The sequence below is a fragment of the Rhinoraja longicauda genome, chromosome 14, assembly GCF_053455715.1.
Source record: "Rhinoraja longicauda isolate Sanriku21f chromosome 14, sRhiLon1.1, whole genome shotgun sequence".
NCBI lineage: Eukaryota > Metazoa > Chordata > Chondrichthyes > Rajiformes > Arhynchobatidae > Rhinoraja > Rhinoraja longicauda.
The window spans coordinates 32,310,944-32,331,976 of record NC_135966.1 but is presented as its reverse complement, the minus strand read 5'-3'; the positions used below and the strand labels follow the sequence as shown (position 1 = coordinate 32,331,976).

At 46.8% G+C, this 21,033-nt stretch overlaps 1 protein-coding gene across 1 annotated transcript in view; it reads right to left on the bottom strand.

The window, feature by feature from the left end:
• Window positions 1-11,312: 11,312 nt before the first annotated feature.
• LOC144600182 (calcium/calmodulin-dependent protein kinase type II subunit alpha) overlaps window positions 11,313-21,033 on the bottom strand; it is a 94,677-nt gene continuing 84,956 nt past the window's right edge. Inside the window, exons 14-18 of the mRNA XM_078411668.1 lie at window positions 20,099-20,147; window positions 18,761-18,836; window positions 17,452-17,546; window positions 16,495-16,723; window positions 11,313-15,370 (exon numbers count right to left, since the gene is read on the bottom strand). Of these exons, the coding sequence (XP_078267794.1) occupies window positions 15,367-15,370; window positions 16,495-16,723; window positions 17,452-17,546; window positions 18,761-18,836; window positions 20,099-20,147 (453 nt within the window). The 3' untranslated portion in view covers window positions 11,313-15,366. The remainder of the gene's footprint in view (window positions 15,371-16,494; window positions 16,724-17,451; window positions 17,547-18,760; window positions 18,837-20,098; window positions 20,148-21,033) is intronic.

Genomic DNA, 21,033 nt, shown 5'->3' with positions numbered 1-21,033 from the left:
AGAAGGATATGGGCCAAAGGCAGGCAAATGTGACTAGTCCAGTTTACCAACTTGGTCAGAATAGACAAGGAGGAATGAAGGGCCAGTTTCTGTGCTGTACAGCTCTATGAGTCCATGGCACTCCTTTAGGTTCATGTTCCTAAGCCATACTGTAGGTGCAGAATTTGGCCATTCAGTTTATCGAATGGCTGACATATGTTTCTCAACTCAACCCCATTCTCCTGCCTTCTCTACGTAACCTTTGACACCCTTACTAATCAAGAATCTATCAATCTCCGCTTTAAAAATACCCAATGACTTGGCCTCCACTGACATCTGTGGTGATGTATTCCACAGATTCACCATCCTCATTGGAGACCCTTGGACTGTCTTTAATCGGACTTTACTGGACTTTATCTTGCACTAAACATTAATCCCTTTATCCTGTCTGTACACCATGGATGGCTCGATTGCAATCCAATCCATTGCACATGGTATTGGGGGTAGGGTACTGACATGGATAGAAAATTGGTTGACAGACAGAAAGCAAAGAGTGGGGATAAATGGGTCCCTTTCGGAATGGCAGGCAGTGACCAGTGGGGTACCGCAAGGTTCGGTGCTGGGACCCCAGCTATTTACGATATACATTAATGACTTAGACGAAGGGATTAAAAGTACCATTAGCAAATTTGCAGATGATACTAAGTTGGGGGGAAGTGTGAATTGTGAGGAAGATGCAATAAGGCTGCAGGGTGACTTGGACAGGTTGTGTGAGTGGGCGGATACATGGCAGATGCAGTTTAATGTAGATAAGTGTGAGGTTATTCACTTTGGAAGTAAGAATAGAAAGGCAGATTATTATCTGAATGGTGTCAAGTTAGGAGGAGGGGGAGTTCAACGAGATCTGGGTGTCCTAGTGCATCAGTCAATGAAAGGAAGCATGCAGGTAAAGCAGGCAGTGAAGAAAGCCAATGGAATGTTGGCCTTCGTAACAAGAGGAGTTGAGTATAGGAGCAAAGAGGTCCTTCTACAGTTGTACCGGGCCCTGGTGAGACCGCACCTGGAGTACTGTGTGCAGTTTTGGTCTCCAAATTTGAGGAAGGATATTCTTGCTATGGAGGGCGTGCAGCGTAGGTTCACTAGGTTAATTCCCGGAATGGCGGGACTGTCGTATGTTGAAAGGCTGGAGCGATTGGGCTTGTATACACTGGAATTTAGTAGGATGAGGGGGGATCTTATTGAAACATATAAGATAATTAGGGGATTGGACACATTAGAGGCAGATAACATGTTCCCAATGTTGGGGGAGTCCAGAACAAGGGGCCACAGTTTAAGAATAAGGGGCAGGCCATTTAGAACGGAGATGAGGAAGAACTTTTTCAGTCAGAGGGTGGTGAAGGTGTGGAATTCTCTGCCTCAGAAGGCAGTGGAGGCCAGTTCGTTGGATGCTTTCAAGAGAGAGCTGGATAGAGCTCTTAAGGATAGCGGAGTGAGGGGGTATGGGGAGAAGGCAGGAACGGGGTACTGATTGAGAGTGATCAGCCATGATCGCATTGAATGGCGGTGCTGGCTCGAAGGGCTGAATGGCCTACTCCTGCACCTATTGTCTATTGTCTATTGTCTATCGTCATTCCACTGACTGGATAGAACGCAACAAAAAGCTTTTCACTGCACCTCTTACACGTGACAATAAACTAAACTCAACTCAACTAAACTCAACTCTGACTAAAGAAATTCCTCCTCATCTCCGTTCTAAAGGTATGTCTTTTTATTCTGAGATATCCCTGACTATCAATCTCTTATCAGATAGTAAATACAATTTGGTATTTTTTCCACCGATTTTGAGGAGCTCACATTTTCCTCTACAATATCCATCTGCCGTATCCTTGCTTGGTTATGTAACACCCTCAGTATCTGTCTCAGTGCTAACATTTCCACCAAGATTATGTCATCAACAAATTTAGATACGTTACACTTGATCTTTACATTCAAACCTCAGGCAGAATAATCACAAGGGGGTTTGGAAATAGATCTGTTCGTTTAAAACTATTTTAAGAGTCTAGAGTGTTCTATTGTCATATGTCCCGAAATGGAACAATGAAATTCTTACTGGCAGCAGCACAACAGATATTTAAACATGTGTAGGAAGGAACTGCAGATGCTGGTTTATACCGAAGATAGACACAAAGTGCTGGAGTAACTCAGCGGGTCAGGCAGCACCTCTGGAGATAAAGGATGGGTGACGTTTTGTGTCGGGGCCCTTCTTCAGACTGAAAGTAGAGGGGAGGGAACTGGAGATAGGAAAAGGCCAGAATGCATCAGGGTTAGCAACACATGACCAAGGAAGGGTGGAGCCCATAATGGCCCATTGTTGGCTGGGGAAGAGGTGATAAGGAAGGGATACAGGGGTGTGGAACAAGTAAGATGACTAGGGGGGGAGAAGGGAGGGAATGCAGGGGGTACTTAAAATGTGAGAAATCAATGTTCATACTGCATTGTAAACATCATAGTAAACAACAACAAAAATGTTCCGTATATATATTAAAAATACAATAGACAAATAAATAGACAATAATAATGCAAAAATAATGTCGCCAAGTCTATATAGTTCAGAACCAATTTGGAGGTTGTAGTGTTTAATAGCCTGATGGTTGTAGGGAAACCTTCACTACTAATTAAGAAGTGTTGGAATGGGGAATGCTTAGTTTTAGTTTGGTTCAGTTTAGTTTATTATTGTCATGAGTACTAAGGTTCAGTGAAAAGCTTTTTAGTTGCATGCTCTCCAGTCACTGGAAAGACTATACATGATTACAATCAGGCTGTCCACAGTGCACAGGATAAAGGGAATAATGATTAGTGCAAAACAAGTCCGATTAAAGGTCTCCAGTTTGGACTGTGTGGGTTTCCTCCGGGTGCTCTGGTTTCCTCCCACATCCCAAAGATGTACAGGTTTGTTGGTTTGTTTTCTTCTGTCACTTGTTCGTAGTGTGTAGGATAGTACTAGTATGAACAGATGATCAATGGTCGATGGACCCAGTGGGCCGAAGGGAGTGTTTCAAAGTTGTATCTATAAACTAAACTAAACATGGTCTGGACTGGGGCTTGAACCGCTCACCTTGTGACTCGGGGATGGGAAAGTGGGATGCTTGGAACGTTGTGTGCCCTACGCCACCCATGGAGCGTACTCCAAGCCTCGCCTCTGCCTTGTGTCCTGGGATCACCGTGACTTGACAGCGATGGACCGCTGGGTTGCTGCAAGATTTGCCGCTCTCCACATCCCCTACCCCCCATCCCCCATCCCGCCCCCCCCCCTCTCCCCGTCACCTCCTGCAGATCTTTAGAACTTACACCTTTTCAACGGTTGTACAATTCTCAAACTTTGCTGTAAATTTTGTTGTTTGAAGTAAACTGGATCTTTGTACCCCATCGCAGCTTCTGTGTGGATGTGTATGGGGCGTGAAGTGGGTCTGAAGAGGTTGGGGGCTATTGCCCTCCCTGGCAGTGTGACTGTGGCAAAAAGTCCAAGCACGCCCACAGCACAAGGAGTCAATCGCATACAGTCCCTGATATGAAGGACTTTACCACCTCTGTCCTCTGTTTCTTGATTCCTGATTACCCAGATTTTTTTCATCTGGCTAAAAGACTCTGCATTCACCCTATTTATTCTCCTCATAATTTTATACAGCATGTACAAAACATTGGCGAGGCCACACACACCAATTGAAGAAGAGTCTGAAGAAGGGTCTCGATCTGAAACATCACCTATTCCTTTTCTCCAGAGATGCTGCCTGTCCCGCTGAGTTACTCCAGCTTTTTGTGCCTATCATCGGTTTTTAAGCAGCATCTGCAGTTCCTTCTTACACCTAGAGTGTTGTGTTCACTTTTGGTCACTGTGTTCTCGGAAAGATGTTGTCAGGATGGAAAGGGTGCAGAGAAGATTGACAAGGGTGTTGCCAGGACTCGAGGGGCTGAACTGCAGGCTAGGCCTTGGAGCGCAGGATGCTGAGGGGTGAGATGATGAGAGGAGTAGAAAAGGAGAATCCAGACTCTTTTACCCAGAGTAGGTGAATCGAGAACCCGATGATATAGGTTTAATGCGAGGGGGGAATGATTTAATGGGAACCTGAGGGGCAACTGTTTTACACATATGGTGGTGGGTATATGGAACGAGCTGCCAGAGGAGGTATTTGAGGCAGATACTATAACAATGTTTAAGAAACATTTCGACTGGTACATGGATAGGATAAGGCAGGTGGGACAAGTGTAGATGGGACATGTTGGTCAGCATGAGCAAGTTGGGCAGAAGGGCCTGTTTCCATGCTTTAGAACTCTATGACTGTATGATCAACGTCTTGTACAACTGTAACATAACGTTCCAACTTCTGGGGTGACTCCAGGTCTGGAGACTGGATGGACACATGGCCATGGACAACGTGCCAGGCACTGTAGGAAGGATCTACCTCCATTTCTGCTTTCCATGGAAGAGAATGGAGATGGAGATAGGGATGGCACAGTGGCGCAGTGGTAGTGTTGCTGCCTCACAGCACCGGGGATCCGGGTTCCATCCTCAGGTGCTGTCTTGGTGTGGAATTGGCACGTTCTCCCTGTGACCACGTGGGTCTTCTCCTGGTGCTCCGGTTTCCTCCCACATCCCAAAAACGTACAGGTTTGTAGGTTAATCGGCTTCTGTAAATTGCCCCTGGCGTGTAGGGAGTGGATGAGAAAGTGGGATAACATAGAACTAATGCGCATGATCGATGGTTGGGTGGGCCTGTGTCCATGGTGTATCACAAACTAAAACTAGGCAGAGATGAACTGTGTCGTTATGTTTACAGTGTAAGGGTTGTGCGTTTGTGGATACGGTGACGGATGTGGAAGGAAGATGACGTGTGTGTGTGATTACTAAGGGCTGTAAATTCCAACCCGTTCAAGTCATCGTGTTCCCAGCTTCACCTCGTCTCAGGGTGTAAAGAGCGATGTGGGTCTGGATGCGAGCGAGCTTTTATTCATGAAACTCCAGTCCAGTTTACTTTAGTTTCGACTGAGAGATGCAGCATGGAAACATGCCCTTTGGCCCACAGGTCCCTGCCAACCAACAATCACGGACACCAGCACTATCCTACACACTGGGAGCAGTTGTCAGAGGAAGTAGTTGAGGCAGGTATACTATTGCAACGTTTAAGAAAAATATGGACAGGTACATGAATGGGAAGGTCTAGAGGGACATGGACCAAACACAGGCAGGTGGGACTGGTGGAGATGGGACATGTTGGTTGGCATGGATGAGTTGGGCTTAAGGGTCTGTCTCCATGCTGTTTGATTCTATGACTCTAATTTCCAGAAGCCAATTAACGTACATCTTTGGAATGTGGGAGGAAACCGGAGCACCCGGAGGAAACCCCCTCCCTCCCGTTCGGCAGAAGGTACAGAAGCTTGAAAACCTTGAAAGACCACCAAACGCAGGAACAGCTTCTTCCCTTCTGTTATCAGGCTTCTGAATGGTCCTTCCAGAAGCTAGGGTACTGTCTGATTCACCTCTAGCCCATTGTGGACACAGACCGTGGTGGTAGAGGCCAAATCATTGGGTATTTGGAAAGGAGATGAGAAGGAATTTCTTTAGTTAGGTGGTGAATCTGTGGAATTCATTGCCACAATAGCAGTGGAGACCAAGTATTTGGGATTTTTAATGGGGAAATTGGCAGATTGGTAAGGGTGGCAAATGTTATGGGAGGGGAGGGGGGGGCAGGAGAATGGGGTTGAGAGGGAAAGATAGATCAGCCATGATTGAATGGTGGAGCGGACCTGATGGGCCAAATGACCTAATTCTATCTCCTATGTCTTATGAATTTGACATTGGACTTTGTCTCTGGAACTGATGCGCTACAATGCTGAGAATTATATTCTGCCCTCGGTATCTTCCCCTTTGCTCTAACTGTTGTTTTTTTAGTTTAAATTGATTGTATCTATGTATGGTACATCTGAGTTAATTGGATATCAGCCAAAAACAATTAATTTCACTGTACCTCGGTCGGTACATGTAAGAATGAAACCTAAATCTAGACTTAAAAAGGGACATACAGTCCATGCTCTTCGGGGGGGGCTGTGAGGCAGCAGCTCTGGTGTGAGGCAGCAGCTCTGCCAGTTTTGTGTGATTATATTTTTCGTTTAATATAAAAGCATTAACATTTTTTACCAAGCTAAAACTGTAAACAATTATGACCCATTACAGTTGTGTTAAGGATGACATTATGCAGCACCTTAAATCACAGTGGAATAATTACACCAGACCTGCTGCACAGTACAGCTGGAATTTAATTCTTGAATACACAAAGCATACTAATAACACTGTCATTATTTGTCATTCTCGGAGAGCTTTTAAACGACAGGCCCAACCTTCCCATTGGGAAGTCATGTTGCAGCTGTATAGAAATGTGTTGAGACCTGGTTTGGAGTGTCTCTGCAGGTCTGGTCGTCCCATTACAGGAAGGATGTATAGGCTTCGGAGAGGGTGCAGAGGTGGTTTGCCAGAATGTTGCCTGAATTAGAGGGTATTGGTTTTAGCGATACAGCATGGAAACAGGCCCTTTGGCCCACCGACTCCACGCCAACCAACGATGCTAGTTCCAGCCTACACACTAGGGATACTTTACAGCAGCCAATTAACCGACAAACTTAGGTAGTGGTGGAGACAGATTCAGAGACTTTTAGATAAGCACAAGAATATACAGGGAATGGAGGCAGATAGAGCACGTGCAGGCAGAGGAGATTAGTTTAACCTGGCATCTTGTTCGGCACGGACATTGTGGGCTGAGGGAATTGTTCCTGAGCTGTACTGTTCTATATTTAGTTTAGTTTAGAGATATAGCACAGGAAACAGGCCCTTCGGCTCACCGAGAATATGCCGACCATCGATCACCCATTCACATTAGTTCCATGTTATCCCACCTTCTCACCCACCCATTACAGGGGAACACGCCAACTCTACGGGAGGGGTAGTTTACAAAGGGCCAATTAACCTACAAATCCGCACACAGTGGGATGTGGGATGAAACCGGAGCACCTGCAGAAAGCCTGCGCAGTCACAGGCAGAACGTGCAAACTCCACACACACAGCTATACACGCTTCGCCACCTATGTTTTAAAAGTGAAGATAGGTGACAATGAGTATGGGTTTTGAGAAGGAACCGCTGAAACTCGTTTCAGGAGCATTGGACTTATTTGCACATTACTTCAACAACAGGTAACCGATGGGCTGGGAAAATTCTTAGAACCAGATCACTTCTAGTTAATAATTAACTAACGGCTAATCAATTTATGGCTTATGGAAAGTTGGTTTATGAGCGAGACCGTTGGGGAGTTGTATAGATTTATTGCATTGATTGGATGCAAACGGCCTTGACAATGCCCCAGATTAATGCTTCCTGAGCCAGAGGTTGTTGGGAAGTTGTGCTACGGGTTAGGTCCAACCTTCTTCTAAAGAGGTTTCCGCACTGTGTCTCCCAATTACTAACCATTTTAACTGCCCCTTCGCATTCCCATACTGACCTTTCTGTCCTGGGCCTCCATCACTGTCAGAGTGAGACCAAATGCCGATTGAAGGAACAGCACTTCATAATTTTGCTTGGGCAGCTTACCGCCCAGCGGTATGAATATGAATTTCTCTAATTTCAAGTAACCCTTGCATCCGCTCTCTTACCCGCTCTACCCCATCCTAGTCAATGGGTATTTTTAAGGCAGATGTGATAGACTCTTGATGTCAGGTTTTGGGGAGAATGCAGGAGAATGGGGTTCAGAGGGAAAAATAGATCTGCCATGATTGAGTGGCGGAATATTCTTGATGGGCCGAATGTCTTTTTCTATCACTTATGAACTTATGAAAACAAAGAGGGAGGGCAGCACAGTGGGGCAGTGGGTAGAGCCACTGCCCCACAGCACCAGAGACCCAGGTTCGATCCTGACCTTGGTGCTGTCTGTGTGGAGTTGGCATGTTCTCCTGTGACCGGGTGAGTTTTCTCCTGGTGCTCCGGTTTTCTCCCACATCCCAAAGACGTGCGTGGTAGATAGATTACTCAGGCCTCTGTAAATTGCCTCCAGTATGTAGGGAGTAGATGAGAAAGTGAGGTAACATAGAACTAGTGTGAATGGGTGAACAATGGTCAGTGTGGACTCGGTGGGCCGAAGAGCCTGTTTCAATGCTCTATCTCCAAACTAAACTAAACAAAGTCTTTCGCTGTTTCTTGGTGTGTGACACAATAATGAACTAAGAAACTAAATTCCTAAATACAAGGATGGAACTGCTGATGCTGGTTTATACCGAAGATAGGCACAAAATGCTGGAGTAATCAGCAGGTCAGGTAGCATTTCTGGAGAAAAGGGATAGGTGATGTTTCTGGTCGGAAGCCTTCTTCAGTCTGAAAGTCGGGTTCCAACCCGAAACATCACCTATTCCTTTTTTTCAGAGTTAAGTTCATAAGTTCTAGGAGCAGAATTAGGCCATTCGGCCGATCAAGCCATTCTCATCAAGCGAATACTCCGCCATTCAGTCATGGCTAATCTACCTTTCCTGCTCAACTTTCTCTCCATAACCCCAGACACCCGTACTAATGAAGAATCTGTCAATGTCCGCCTGAAAAATATGCATTAACATGCCTCCACCGCCATCTGTGGCAGAATTCCACAGATTCACTACATTCTGACTAAAGAAATTCCTCCTCATCACCTTTCCAAAGGTTTGTCCTTTTATTCTAAGGCTATGACCTCTGGTCCTAGACTCTCCCACTAGTGGAATCATCCTCTCCATATCCACTCTATCCAGGCCTGACCCACTGAGTGACTCAGCATTTTGTGTCTTTCCTAAATGCAAAGAAAGGTACCATGGAAATGGGAACATACTTCCATCTACGTAGAATTCTAAGGCACAATTTCTCAGGTGGTTGAGGTCCCCAGCAACCATGTTTGTTTTTTGCTAATGGCTGTTGGTCTATTCGTTTTATTGATTTCTCCGTTGTGCTTCAATCAATACTGACTCACGTTCCAATCCAGCACCTCTCTTCACCAACGCAAGATCCATTCTCTTCCCAGATCACGTAAAGGCCATCAAGAGGCAACAGAGTATTGAGTAGAGAATTTGGGAGGTCATGTTGCAGTTATATAAGACTTTGGTGAGGCCACATTTAGAGTATTGTGTTCAGTTTTGGTCTCCATGTTATAACCATGTTATAGGAAAGATGTTGTCAAGCTGGAAAGGGCACAGAGAAGATTTACAAAGATGTTTCCAGGCAATGGATGTTAACTCTATGTTTCCAAGGTTCTAAAGAAGGGTCTCAACCTGAAACATCACCTATGCATGTTCTCCAGAGATGCTGCCTGACCCGCTGAGTTACTCCAGCACTTTGTGTTTTCAGCTGAAACTTCTGTTGACCAGTTCCTAGTTCCCTGAGACCTGAGGCATGGGCGCCCTCTCCTGGTTGCTATCACTACTGTGAATGCATGAACCAAAATTCTCAGAACTACACATTAGTTTAGTTTAGTTTAGAGACACAGTGCGGAAACAGGCCCCTCGAGTCTGTGCCGACCATCGATCGCCCATTCACACGAGTTCTATTTTATCCCACTTTCTCATCTACTCGCTACACACGAGGGAGTAATTTACAGAGGGCCAATTAACCGACAAACCTGCACGTTTTAGTTCTAGTTTTAGAAATACAGCAGGGAAACAAGCGCTTTGGCCCACCGAGTCCACGCCGACCAGTGATCCCCGTGCACGAGCACTATCTTACACACTGGGGATGATTTATAATTTTTTTTATCGAAGCCAAATTAACCTTCAAACCTATTAACCTTGGAGTGTGGGAGGAAACCGGAGCACTCGGGGAAAACCCATGCAGTCACAGGGAGAACGTACAAACATAGAAACATAGAAACTAGGTGCAGGAGTAGGCCATTCGGCCCTTCGAGCCTGCACCGCCATTCAATATGATCATGACTGATCATCCAGCTCAGTGACCCGTACCTGCCTTCTCTCCATACCCCCTGATCCCTTTAGCCACAAGGGCCACATCTAACTCCCTCTTAAATATAGCCAATGAACTGGCCTCAACTACCTTCTGCGGCAGAGAATTCCACAGACTCACCACTCTCTGTGTGAAGAAATGTTTTCTCATCTCAGTCCTAAAAGACTTCCCCCTTATCCTTAAGCTGTGACCCCTGGTTCTGGACTTCCCCAACATCGGGAACAATCTTCCCGCATCTAGCCTCTCCAACCCCTTAAGAATTTTATATGTTTCAATAAGATCCCCCCTCAGTCGTCTAAATTCCAGCGAGTATAAGCCCAGTCTATCCAGTCTTTCTTCATATGAAAGTCCTGCCATCCCAGGGATCAATCTGGTGAACCTTCTCTGTATTCCCTCTAAGGCTAGAATGTCTTTCCTCAGATTAGGAGACCAAAACTGTACACAATACTCCAGGTGCGGTCTCACCAAGGCCCTGTACAACTGCAGCAGAACCTCCCTGCTCCTATACTCAAATCCTCTTGCTATGAATGCTAACATACCATTCGCTTTCTTCACTGCCTGCTGCACCTGCATGCTTGCTTTCAATGACTGGTGCACCATGACACCCAGGTCACGTTGCATCTCCCCTTTTCCTAATTGGCCACCATTCAGGTAATACTCTGCTTTCCTGTTCTTGCCGCCAAAGTGGATAACCTCACATTTATCCACATTATATTGCATCAGCCATGCATTTGCCCACTCGCTTAATCTATCCAAGTCACAGTACAGTATAGACAGCAGCCATAGTCAGGATCGAACCTGTGTCGCTGGCTGTATGAGGCAGTGGCTCTACCCGCTGCACTACAGTGCGACCCAGCAGCGCAGCTTGGAGCCCCACAGCCGATGACACAACACAGGCGCAAAAACTGCACAGAGAGCGAGCTGATGGGAAAGATTTGTTTTACACTGAGAGTTGCTCAGGGATAAACATCAGTCTCAGAATGTAACTTATTGATTAATACACTTAGGGTGGAGCAGCAACTCAGCTGGTATAGCTACTGGAGAACAGGAGTAGGGTGACGTTTCGGGTCAAAGAGTCTTCGAGTCTGAAGAGGGTTGCCATCCCGACACGTCACATACTCCTTTTCTCTGGCGATGTTGCCTGACCCGCTGAGTTACACCAGCATTTTGTGTTCATGGACTGTACGTGGATCGGAAAGGTTTAGAGGGATATGGGCCAAACACACAGGCGGGACTAATGCAGATGAAGGCCTGTTTCCATGCTGCATGACTCTATGAGAATCTGTTTAAGAAAGGAAACGTGGACACACTTTGTGCAAGACAAACTGATAAAATCTTTTTATTTGCGATACACCAACAAACATATCCACAACCACCTTACGTTTGAGTTGCACCAGACTCCAAGGACGCAAGCTTTGCGCGATCAATTAAACTTCTTCAGTGTCACAAAGAGTTCACGATAAAGTTTCTTGGGGAGATGTTGGAGGCACCGATACGATACGGAGGCACGGAAGCAACTGTCTGCCCATGCACACGGGTCCAGGGCACAGGCTGGGCACGCAAACACAGACACCAAAAAAACAGTGCGTGATCATCAAGTTCAGTTCGTTTCTCGAGGAGAAGCAAGCAATAGTGGGAAGGGACAGAGACCCTTCTCCTGAAGTGGTTAAAAAGTAGAGCGATTGACCCATCTGTACCCCTCCCTCACCAAGGCTCAACGTTCCTGAAGGAATACTGGGCGAGGTTCCAGAGGCTGGTTGGCCTTCTCTTCGGTCTCTAGCAGACTCGGGCCCAATGACCTCCAAGCGCTCCTGTACAACGGGGTCAAGGGGCAGCGTGGCATTGCCGGTCAGCAGTAGAAGGGGGCACAAGCTTGGGAAGGCTTTTGAATGTCATTGATCCTTGCGGTGATGTCCAGAGGGGTTATGAGCTAGTTTGGCACAGGGCGGTTGGCAGGTCAGGCAGTGGGTCAAGGGGCAGTCTGGCTTCAATGGGACAGGTCGCTGACATCAATGGGATGCATTATTAAGGGCCACAGGTCAGTTGCTAAGGGCCATGGGGCTGGTTGCTAAATATTATTGGACTAGTTGCTAAGGCTGTGCGATGGTTGCTATGGGACGTTGCTAAGGACCATTGGACTGGTTGTTAGAGCTATGGAACTAGTTGCTAAGGACCGTGGGATGGTCATTAAGGGACATGGAATTGTTTGCTGTGGGATGATTGCTAAGGGCCATGGAAGGTTACTAAGGGTCAATGGTCTAGTTACTATGGGTTATATGACTGGTTGCTAAAGGCAATGGGATGGTTGCTAAAGGTTAATGGGTTAATTGCTAAGGGCTATGAGACTGGTTGCTAAGGGTCAATGAGCTGGTTGCTAAGGCCCATGGGATGGTTACTAAGAGTCAATGATCTGGTTACTAAAGGCCATAGTTGTTCGGAATCAATGGGTTGGTTGCAGGGGCCATGCGGCTGGTTGCTAAGGGTCATGGCATGGTTACTAAGGGTCAATGGTCAATGGGCTGGTTGCTAAAGCCCTTAGGATTGGTTGCTAATGGCCAAAGGATGGCTGCCAACAATACCACTATGATGAGCTAAAACCCTGATGGCAGGCCTCCTTTCCTCTACCCTGCAAAGACCCCGTATAGAACAGTGGGTCCCATCTCATTGTATATGAAGCCTTGCTAGGGTCAGCAGACAACCAGAGGCCACTCGCTGTGCAGAGAAAACTACTGGTGTAATTCCTCCCATCCATATCTCTGGGCCATATCTCATCGGTCGGGCTGCATTTGAGGTATTGCGTGCAAATCTGGTCGCCCTGATACAGGAAGGATGTGAAGGCTTTGGAGAGGGTGCAGAGGAGGTTGACTGGAAGGCTGCCTGGATTGGAGGGTGTCCAAGCTGAACATCTGAACATAGGTAGAACAATGATGTTCTACAGTGGGAATGGAGAAATCCTCACTCTGACAAACAAAGACCTGAGATATGTCCCCTCTATCCCAGAGGACCAGCATCATGGTTTAATTTAGTTTAGAGATAGTTTAGAGATACACCGTGGAAACAGCCTCTTCGGCCCACCAAGTCTGTGCCGGCCAGCAATCACCCCATACATGAGCACTATCCGAGCGCTATCCTACACACTAGGGACAATGTACAATCTTCACTGAAGTCAATTAACCTACAAACCCGCGTGCCTTTGAAATGTGAGAAGAAACCATAGCACTCGAAGAAAACTCAGGCGGTAACAGTGAGAACGTTCAAACTCTATACAGACAGCACCCGAGCTCAGGATCAAACCCATGTCAACCCTACCACAGTGCCACAGTGATTCCCTATGGTCCATGATTGCATGGGCTCCTCTAGATGCTCCAGTTTCTTTCCACATGCCAAAGACATGCAGGAAGGTTAATTGGTGACATAGCAAAGGTTAATGTAGGAATGGTAACTTTACAAAACCTTGATTAGGCCAGTCTGAAAGTATTGTGTACAGTTCTGATCATCGCACTCCAGGAAAGTGATAATGTTGGGAAGGGTGTAGTGTGGTGATTAGATATATGTTGCAGAGTTGACACCCTTGCAAAGAATTGCGAGCGAGGTTCATTCCTATTTGCAAAACACTTCCAGGAAGGAGGGAGAGGGGCAGACCATCTGTGTGTAGCAACCTGCTCTGATTAAGGACAGGGGGGCGTGAAAGGATAGTGGAAGCCGTTTCAACAGGAGGTTTTGGAAGGTGTCAGGGAGAGACATGGAAGGGGAGAAAGTGGCAGGATTCTGAGGAACAGGACCAAAATACATGATGGGCTGAATGGTCAACGTTTTGTTCAATGATCTTGAGCGACCCATGGGAGTTTGAGGAAGGGAGGGTTTGGATTGAAAGATATAGCATGGAAACAGGCCCTTCGGCCCACTGAGTCCATGATGATCATCGGTCACCCGTTCGCACGAATTCTATGTTATCCCACTTTCGCATCCACTCCTTACACACTCTGGGCAATTTGACAGAGGCCCAATTAAACTACAAACCCGCACGTCTTTGGGACGTTGGAGGAAATAGGAGCACTTAGGACTGGAACATGGATGGAATAGGTTTAGAGGGATATGAGCCGATCGCAGGCAGGTGGGTTTAGTGTATGTAGATGGGGCATATTGGTCAACGCGGGCAAGTTGATCCGAAGGCGCTGTTTCCAAGCTGTATGACTGTGACTCTTCACTGACCTGATGAAGGTCAATTAGCCAGATCTGTTGGTGACTTTAGAAAGCCTTGTGGCCTTTGGATGACAACTCCAGCAGCGCACAAGGTTGAACCTTGTCCAATTCCTTGCCTGTTCTCCATCACATTGAACTGACAGGTGAAAATAAGTCGCACAAAAGGCAGGGCCCACAGACCATGAGGTGGTCAGGACCTCACTCAAGGATGGACACCCCTCCCTGGAGAAGGAAAGAAGACATCAGCCATGGCTCTCAGAGGAGAGAGGTGCCCAAGTCTCAGAAAATCAACATCACAATAGTTGGAGGAAGCTCGCTTGGAAGATCTACAATTTGCAAATGTACAAACTGAGTTTGAAAATCACCGGTCTCCATGGAGGAAAGGAGGTGTCAGGATTAACCACCACCAGCCAGCAGCCTCTCGATCTCTCTAGAACCTGGAGCCTGTTTCCCTACTGACATCATGGACCGCGAGATTCATCTAGAAGAAAGTGCTTCGAACTGTTTCAGTCACGGGTGAGGATTCAGAGTAGGATTGCAAAGGTCCTATCCCGGGAAATCTTTGCTGAAACACTCAGAGTTAGATACATTTACCACCCTGTTACTAACTTACCCAGCCTTGTTGAGATGAAGTATCTCCCATCCCATAACCTGAGATGGATTCTCTCAATAACATCCGCTGTGACTGAGCTGAACACAATTTTAAATCTCTCTCCCAAAGTCCACGTTCAAATTGCAAATGCTCGGATTAATTTTTGCATCTAGCGTTAAAGATTAAAAACATGCATCTTGGCCAAGTCGAAAAGTCATCACTGATTATCACGATTTAAAAATACACCTACACTGTAAACCGATTGGAGTTATAGATATCACTGTAAACATGCCATAACGACGGATATTGCCTTTCAGGGGGTACAAAAGAAGGATGATGTGTTATGAGACTCAATGCTCTCTCTGTGCTGGGGTTGTGAGATGGGGGGGGGGGGGGGGGGGGGGGGGGGGGGTGGGGTGGGGTGGTGAGGGGGCGTTCGTCCGATCTAACCATGGTTCCACCAAGCTGCCTGCCTCACCTCCAGGGGAGGCAGGGCCCAATGGGGAATTGACAGGGGGGTGATCTTGCTTGCGTGCAAGTCAATCATGGACAGCATTACGAGATGGGGCTGGAGAGACTTCAGCTGGAGAGAGGGAGAGAGAAAGAGAGAGAAAATGAGAACAACAAAAAATAAAGATATGCATTTTCATAAGTTCATGTCATAGAGGCAGAATTGGGCCATTCCACCCATCGTCTACTCCGCCATTCAATCATGGCTGTTCTATTTTTCCATCTCACTCCATTCTCCCCATAATCTTTAACACCCTAATCAAGAATTTAAAAGTATCCAATGACGGCCTTCATCGCTGCCTGTGGCAATGTATTCCACAGATTCATCACCTTCTGACTAAAGAAATTCCTCCTCATCTCCATCCCAAAGTTATAGAGTCATACAGCGTGGAAACAGGCCCTTTGGACCAACTTACTCATCACCTAACATGCCTCATTTACAATAGTCCCACCTGCCTGCGTGAGCCCGATATCCCTCTAAATCTCCCCTATCCATGTGCCTGCCTCAACTACCTCCTCTGGCAGCTTGTTCCATACACCCACCATCCTTAGTGTACACAAGTTACTCCTCAGGTTAAATCTTTCCCTCCCACGTTAAACCTACGTCCTCTGGTTCTTGAGTCCCCTACTCTGTGTGTTTAACCGATCCATTCCTCTCATGATCTTGTACACCTCTACAAAATCACCCCTCATCCTCCTGCGCTCCAAGGAATAGAGTCCTGGCCTGCTCAACCTCCCCCTATTACTTAGGCTCTTGAGTTCTGGGATCATCCTGGTAAATCTTCTCTGAACCCTTTCAAGCTTGGTGGTACATCCTTTTATTCTGAGGCTGTGCCCTCTGTTCCTAGACTCTCCCACAAGTGGAAACAACCTCTCCACATCTACACTCTCCAGGCCTTTCACTATTCGGTAAGTTTCAATGAGTTCCCCGTTCATCCTTCTAAACTCCACCGAGTACAGACCCATTGCCGTCAAATGCTCACAAATATCAAGTAACTTCAGAGGAAATAGAGTCATAGAGTTAGACAGTGTGGAAACAGGCCCTTCAGCCCAACGCCCACACTGACTAACATGTTCTATCTATACTAGTCCCACCTGCCACCATTTGGTCCATATCTCTCTAAACCTGTCCTATCCGTACACCTGTCCAAATGCATCTTAAATCTTGGAGAAGTATAACATGTAAGAGACACTTACTAGGCCAGGGCGGACGAGGCTCCCGATCGATGGAAGTGGACAATCTGCCACTTGCCATCACGACGATGCCAGATCCTCGTCTCTTCGGACTGGGCGGTGCGAGGCACCCCGTTACTGTCGATGTACTGGGTGATGCGGATGTAGGCGATGCAAGCTGCCTCCTCCCCAATCAGATGGATGTGAGGGTTGAGGATGGTGGTGTGGATCGGCTTGTTGTTCTTGCACCAGACTGCAAACAAGGTGGGAACGGTCAGTGAGGTACAGACCAACCAAGATGCTTCCCAAGCCAGGCAACTCCTCGTGTGCTGCTCACAGAGGTGGATCTGCACTCACGCATTACAATCGCTCCGCTCTTTCAAACCTCTACTCCAGTAGCAGCATTTTACTTATATTATGCTCTTAGCCATAGAGCCATACAGTGTGGAAACAGGCCTCTCTTCCCAATTTGCCCACACCGACCAACATGTCAAAGAGTCACAGAGCCATAGAGCCATACAGTGAGGAAACAGGCTCTTCGGCTCAGCTTGCCCACACCGGCAAACTTGTCCCATCTACACTAGTCCCACTTGCCTGCGTTAGGCCCAAATCCCTCTAAACCTGTCCTATTCAGATACCTGTCTAATTGTTTCTTAAATGTTCTGATAGTCCCTTCCTACAAACCGGCAAATCTTTGGAGTATGGGAGGAAACCGGAGCACCCGGAGAAAACCCACATGGTCACAGGAATAACATACAGACAGTACCAGTAGTCAGGATTGAACCAGGGTTTCTTGTGTTGTGAGGCAGCAACTCTATCACTGTGCCACGGTGACCCCCTTGCATGCCTATCCCCATCTTCGTGATGTGTTTTAATGTTTTCTTAATTACATTAAACTCGAACTCAAACTCCAACTCAAAGCTGTTTCCTTCTCAGTCCCACCACCCCCACCCCATGATCCAAACACAGATAGTTGCTTACGATTCTCAAAGTAAAACCGATGGAAGTCAAGACCCTCCACCAGGTTTCCCAGTGCCTCTGGTTCGAACGCAGTCACCCCAGGGTCACACATCTTCCTGAAAGGCACAAGGGGGAGGGGGGGTGGGGGGGGACAATTAGCTTGGCCTCACTGAGGAGATGCTCAGAAGGTTGATCAACTTTGGAAAGGCAGGGGACTGTTACCGAGTACGGACAAAAACCTTGGACAGAGTCACAGGTTGGGAGATGGGAGGATGGAGGACCATGGGAAGAGGAAGGCGTGGTAGGGCAGTGGAGGGCGAGAGGGATGGAAGGTTGGAGGAAAAGAGAGATGTGGGAGGAGGAAATAGTGCAGAAGTGTATTAACAGGCAGGCGGATTGTCGGATCAGTGGGAAGAGTAAAGCAGCAGAAAGAAGTACATAATGTGATGAGGATAAAGGAAGTGAGGGCAGTAATGTTGAAGAATGAGAGGAAGAGAGATAGATGGAGGATCAGAGGTAGAGGTGGAGATGGGTGGAATGGAAGTTGAGAGAAAGAGAGGGGTGGATATATGGATAAAATGGGACATAGAGAGATGGGTAGAAGATGAAAGATAGGATGGATGGAGCAATGAGATGAAGGGAGAGATGGATTGAAGAATGGTTGAAAGATTTAGTTTTGTTTATTTATTGTCACATGTAACAAGGAACAGTGAAAAGCTTTTGTGTTACGAGCTAACCAGTCAGTAGAAAAACTATGCATGATTACAATCAAGCCGTCCACAGTGTACGTATACAGGATAAAAGGTGTAACATTTAGTGCAAGATAAACTCCAGTAAAGTCTTATTAAAGTCTCCAATAAGGTAGATGGGAGGTCAGGACTGCTCACTAGTTGGTGATAGGACGGTTCAGTTGCTTGATAACAGCTGGGAAGAAACTGTCTCTGAATCTGGAGGTGTGTGTTTTCACACTTCTGTACCTCTTTCCTGATGGGAGAGGGGAGAAGATGGAGTGACCGGGGTGAGACTGGTCCTTGATTATGCTGGTGGCCTCACCGAGGCAGCGTGAAGTGTGGATGGAGTCAATGGAAGGGAGAGAGAGAAAGAGAGGTGGGTGATTGGTTAAACGGATGAAGGGATGGATAACTGGAGAGGTGAAGAGATGGCGTGAGAGAATCGACGGAAGGTGGATTTGCAGCCAGACGTTTCCCCAAGCAGGGGCCGCTGTGAACCAATGGACGGTATTTCACTCTCGGCGGTAACTTCACGAGTTAATGCTCTGTGGCTTTGGTTGGAACGACAATAATTTTGATTGTCTCGGACCAGAACTCACGTGTAGGCCTCGAAATCTCCATTACTAATCGCTTCAATCAGCTGTTCAGTGGCCTTGATGATCTCCTGCTTACGGACTGAAAGAACGAGAAGGAAAGAGAAAAGTGGGTCAGGTCTCCTCATTATCTACACGCATTTTGTAGCAGTACACCATGCTGTTTCTTTCAATCAATTCAATCAACAAGCTATTACTGTTCCAGGAAGCACAAGGAACTGCAAATGCTGGTTTACAAAAAAAAACACACTAAATGCTGGAGTAACTCAATGGGCCTGGCAGCATCCCTGGAGAACATGGATATGTGACCGTTTGAGTTGGGACTAGTTGTGTTTTAGTTTAGACTGAGGTACAGCATGGAAACAGGCCCATCAGCCCACTGTGTCCATGCCGACATTTGATCACGCGTTTATGCTCATTCTATGTTATATCACTTTCTCGTCCACTCCGTACAGTTTACAGAGGGCCAATTGACCAACAAATCTGCATGTCTTTGGGATCTGGATAGAAACCAGAGCAACTGGAGGAAGCGCATGCGGTCACAAGGAGAACGTGCAAACTCTTCACAGCCAGCACACGGGTCTCTGGAGTTAATAAAAACCTATTGTAAGATTAAAATGTGACTTTCTCCTGTTTTGCCCTCCGAGTGAGGGGTGTATCCTTGGGGCCTGGCGTGGTGATAACCTCTGTTGGTATAACAGAGTCATAGAGTCTTACAGGCCCAACTTGTCCATACCAACCAGCATGCCCCATCTACACTAGTCCCACCCGCCTGCATTTGGCCCATATCCCTCTAAACCTATCCTATCCATGTACTTGTCCAAATGTTTCTTATCCATTGCGATAGTACCTGCTTCAACTATCTCCTCTGATAGCTCGTTCCATACACCCAACAACCTTTTGGTAAAAAAGTTACCCCTCAGGTTCCTATTAAATCTTTCCTCCCTCACCTTAAACCCATCTCCTCTGGTTCTTAATTCACCTACTCTGGGCAAAGGACTGTGAATTTACCCGACCTATTCTTCTCATGATTTTGTACACCTCTACAAGATCATCCCTCACCCTCCTACTCTCCAAGGAATAATGTCCCAGCCAGCCCAACCTCTCCCTTTAGATATACTGGCAATATCCTCGTAAATCTTCTCTGCACCCTTTCCAACTTGACAACCTCTTTCCTATGACAACTGAACACAATACTCTAAATGTGGTCTCACCAACATCTTATATAGATGCAGCATGACCTCCCTCCTTCTACACCCACTACTCTGACTGATGAAGCTGAGGAAAGTTGAGAGCTGAGAAATGCCACCCGAGGAAAGATTCCCTACCCTTTGTGAATCTTACCTTTGGTATCCTCGTCTTCGATTGTAGTGTTCGTGCTCTCTGACGACTCCTAGGTAAAGGCACAAAGAAAGGTAACCAGGGAGAACACAAAGTGCTGGGGTAACTCAGTGAGTCAGACGGCGTCTCTGGAGAATATGGATAAGGGACATCTCGGGCCGGGACCTTTCTTCACAGTGATTGTACTGGTGGGGAGAAAGGTGGAAGAAAGGTGGGAACGGGACAAAGCCTGGTGAGTGATAGGTGGAGATCCAAGGAACTGCAGATGCTGGGTTTAAAAAGGGACAAAGTGCTTGAGTAACTCAATGGGTCAGGAACATCTATGGTGAATATGGATAGGTGACATTTCAGAGTAAGAAGGAACTGCAAAAGCTGATTTACTGAAGATGCTTCTTCAGAAGGGTGTCCGACCCACAATGTCACCTTTTCTCCAGAGTTGCTGCCTGACCCACCGAGTCACTCCAGCACTTTGTGTCTATCTTTGGTGGTGTTTCTGGTCAGGACCCTTTTTCAGACTGATTGAAGTGGGGAGAGGAGTGGGAGAAAGCTGGAAGAAAGGAGGAGCAAAACAAAGGCAGACGCATAATAGGTTGATGCAGGTGAGGGGTGGGAGAGGGTGGGATTGATAGGCAGATGGTTGGACAAAGGCTAGAGATGAAAAGACAGAAGGTGCGTGACAAAAAGATTGAAGAGTTGCAAATTGTGAAGCTAGAGGAAGGAATGTATGGAGGAAGGGGGGGGGGGAGGGAGACATAGGCGTGAGTCTAGGTGGGGCACAGAAGAGAGGAAGGGATATATGGGAGAAGAAGAGAGAGGGGGAGGGTTATGTAGTTACCTAAAATTAGAGGATTCAATGTTCATACTGTTGAAAGAGATTTTGACAGGTACATGGGATAGGAAATTAGAGGGAAATGGACCAAATGTGGGATCTTGGTCGG